This window comes from Abrus precatorius, unplaced genomic scaffold (assembly GCF_003935025.1).
Source record: "Abrus precatorius isolate BTA unplaced genomic scaffold, Abrus_2018 Scaffold9, whole genome shotgun sequence".
Classification (NCBI taxonomy): domain Eukaryota; kingdom Viridiplantae; phylum Streptophyta; class Magnoliopsida; order Fabales; family Fabaceae; genus Abrus; species Abrus precatorius.
The window spans coordinates 14,669,930-14,671,654 of record NW_020874439.1 but is presented as its reverse complement, the minus strand read 5'-3'; the positions used below and the strand labels follow the sequence as shown (position 1 = coordinate 14,671,654).

The window sequence follows — 1,725 nt, the reverse complement described above, 5'->3', positions numbered from 1 at the left end:
AAATTTGGGCCTTAATTATAACTACAAGTCCAAATACAATTATCTAATAACAAAGGATCTAAATGCAATCTTATAACAATATTCAATACATCTGCCTCAACTTTAAAAAATCATAAAAAATTAAAATCAACTCAAAATCCAACAATTCATATATGTATTTTGAAACCCTAGATGTATAGAATTTAATACAACTAGAATCAGCCAAAACTGATATTTGTAGAAAAGTTATGACCGAAAGAGTAGTCAGTGGTCAGAATTATCAAAAAATATGAAATTAAAACATTTATTTGTAATAGGCCAAATTTATTCCAATAAGTAGAAAATGGTAAAAACTCTAAAAATAAAGCATATTAAAAGTGGTTATAGACCAAAATAAAACTATAAATATAAACGTAAAATATGTCACATCAAGGAGCAGTGGTGGCTTTGGTTCTGGCTCTTACAGAGGGCCAATCAGATGTTTCAGATGTGGAGGGCCACACATGCTACGAGATTGCCCACAAGCACGGACCAACTGTGGCAACAGCGGAAAGTTGGGACATATTGCAAATGTGTGTTGGGCTGCTCTTAAGAAGAGCAATAGTGTGAGCACTAGCCAGAGGCCAAAATCAAGAGGAAGCATGGGGCCAAAGTCGAGCATTCTAGAGAAGGTATTTGCCATGAGTGAGGTAGAGGCTTCACAGTCTAAGGAGCTAATAAGAGGTAAATATGTTGTTAAGGGCAGATTGTTAGATGTGTTGTTTGACTCGAGTGTTATGCACTCATTCATTTCCATGGAATGTGTTAAATGTTTGGACTTGCATGTGACTGAATTGTCATGCAATGTTGTGGTGACTACCCCTACGGGTAAGCCAGTCATAACCTCATGGGTGTGTTTGTGGTATTCTGCAATGGTATATGGTAGGGACTTTGAGGTGAACTTGATTTGTTTACCTCTTTTCCAAATGGACGTGAGTTTGGAAATGAATTGGTTATCCGCCAACCATGTTTTGTTAGACTGGAAGGAAAAGACCTTGATTTGTGGTGCACTGACATTAGAAATTACTAGACTTTTAAGTCAAAGTGCGTGGGGGAACACGATTAATGCTAAGGCCTTTATGATTATGTTATCACTAGAAGTTGAAAGTGCGGTGGAGTCAGAGTATATTCCAGTGATGAGGGAGTTCTTGGAAGTTTTCCATAACAATGTTTCTGAGTTGCCACCATAGAGAGATAGAATTCAACATTGACCTCATTCTAGGAGCAAGCCCGATTTCTGTGGCATCTTATAGGATGTCACTGGTGGAATTAGCGGAGGTCAAGAAGCAAGTAGAGGACTTACTGCAGAAGCGGTTTGTAAGGCCAAGCATGTCACCGTGGGGAGCACCTATTCTCTTGGGGAAAAAGAAGGATAGGAGTATGAAGATGTGTGTTGACTATAGACAATTGAATAAAGTAACAATCAAGAACAAGTACGCTCTTCCAAGAATTGATGATTTGATAGACCAGTTGAGCAGAGCTGCAGTGTTTTCAAAAATCGATTTGAGATCAGGGTACCATCAGATTAGGGTGAAGGTTGAAGATGTACCCAAGATAGCCTTCAAGACGCATTATGGTCGCTACGAATACTTGGTGATGTCGTTTGGTGTGATCAATGCACCTGTTGTATTCATGGACTATATGAACAGAATCTTCCATGAATTTTTGGAAAAGTTTATGGTGGTGTTCATTGACGACATCCTAATT

The 1,725-nt window shown here is 38.4% G+C and overlaps 1 protein-coding gene across 1 annotated transcript; it reads left to right on the top strand.

The window, feature by feature from the left end:
• Window positions 1-482: 482 nt before the first annotated feature.
• LOC113850868 lies at window positions 483-1,208 on the top strand. Its single transcript, XM_027481392.1, has one exon. The coding sequence runs from the start codon at window positions 483-485 to the stop codon at window positions 1,206-1,208; it is 726 nt and encodes a 241-aa protein (XP_027337193.1).
• The last annotated feature ends 517 nt before the right edge of the window (window positions 1,209-1,725 follow it).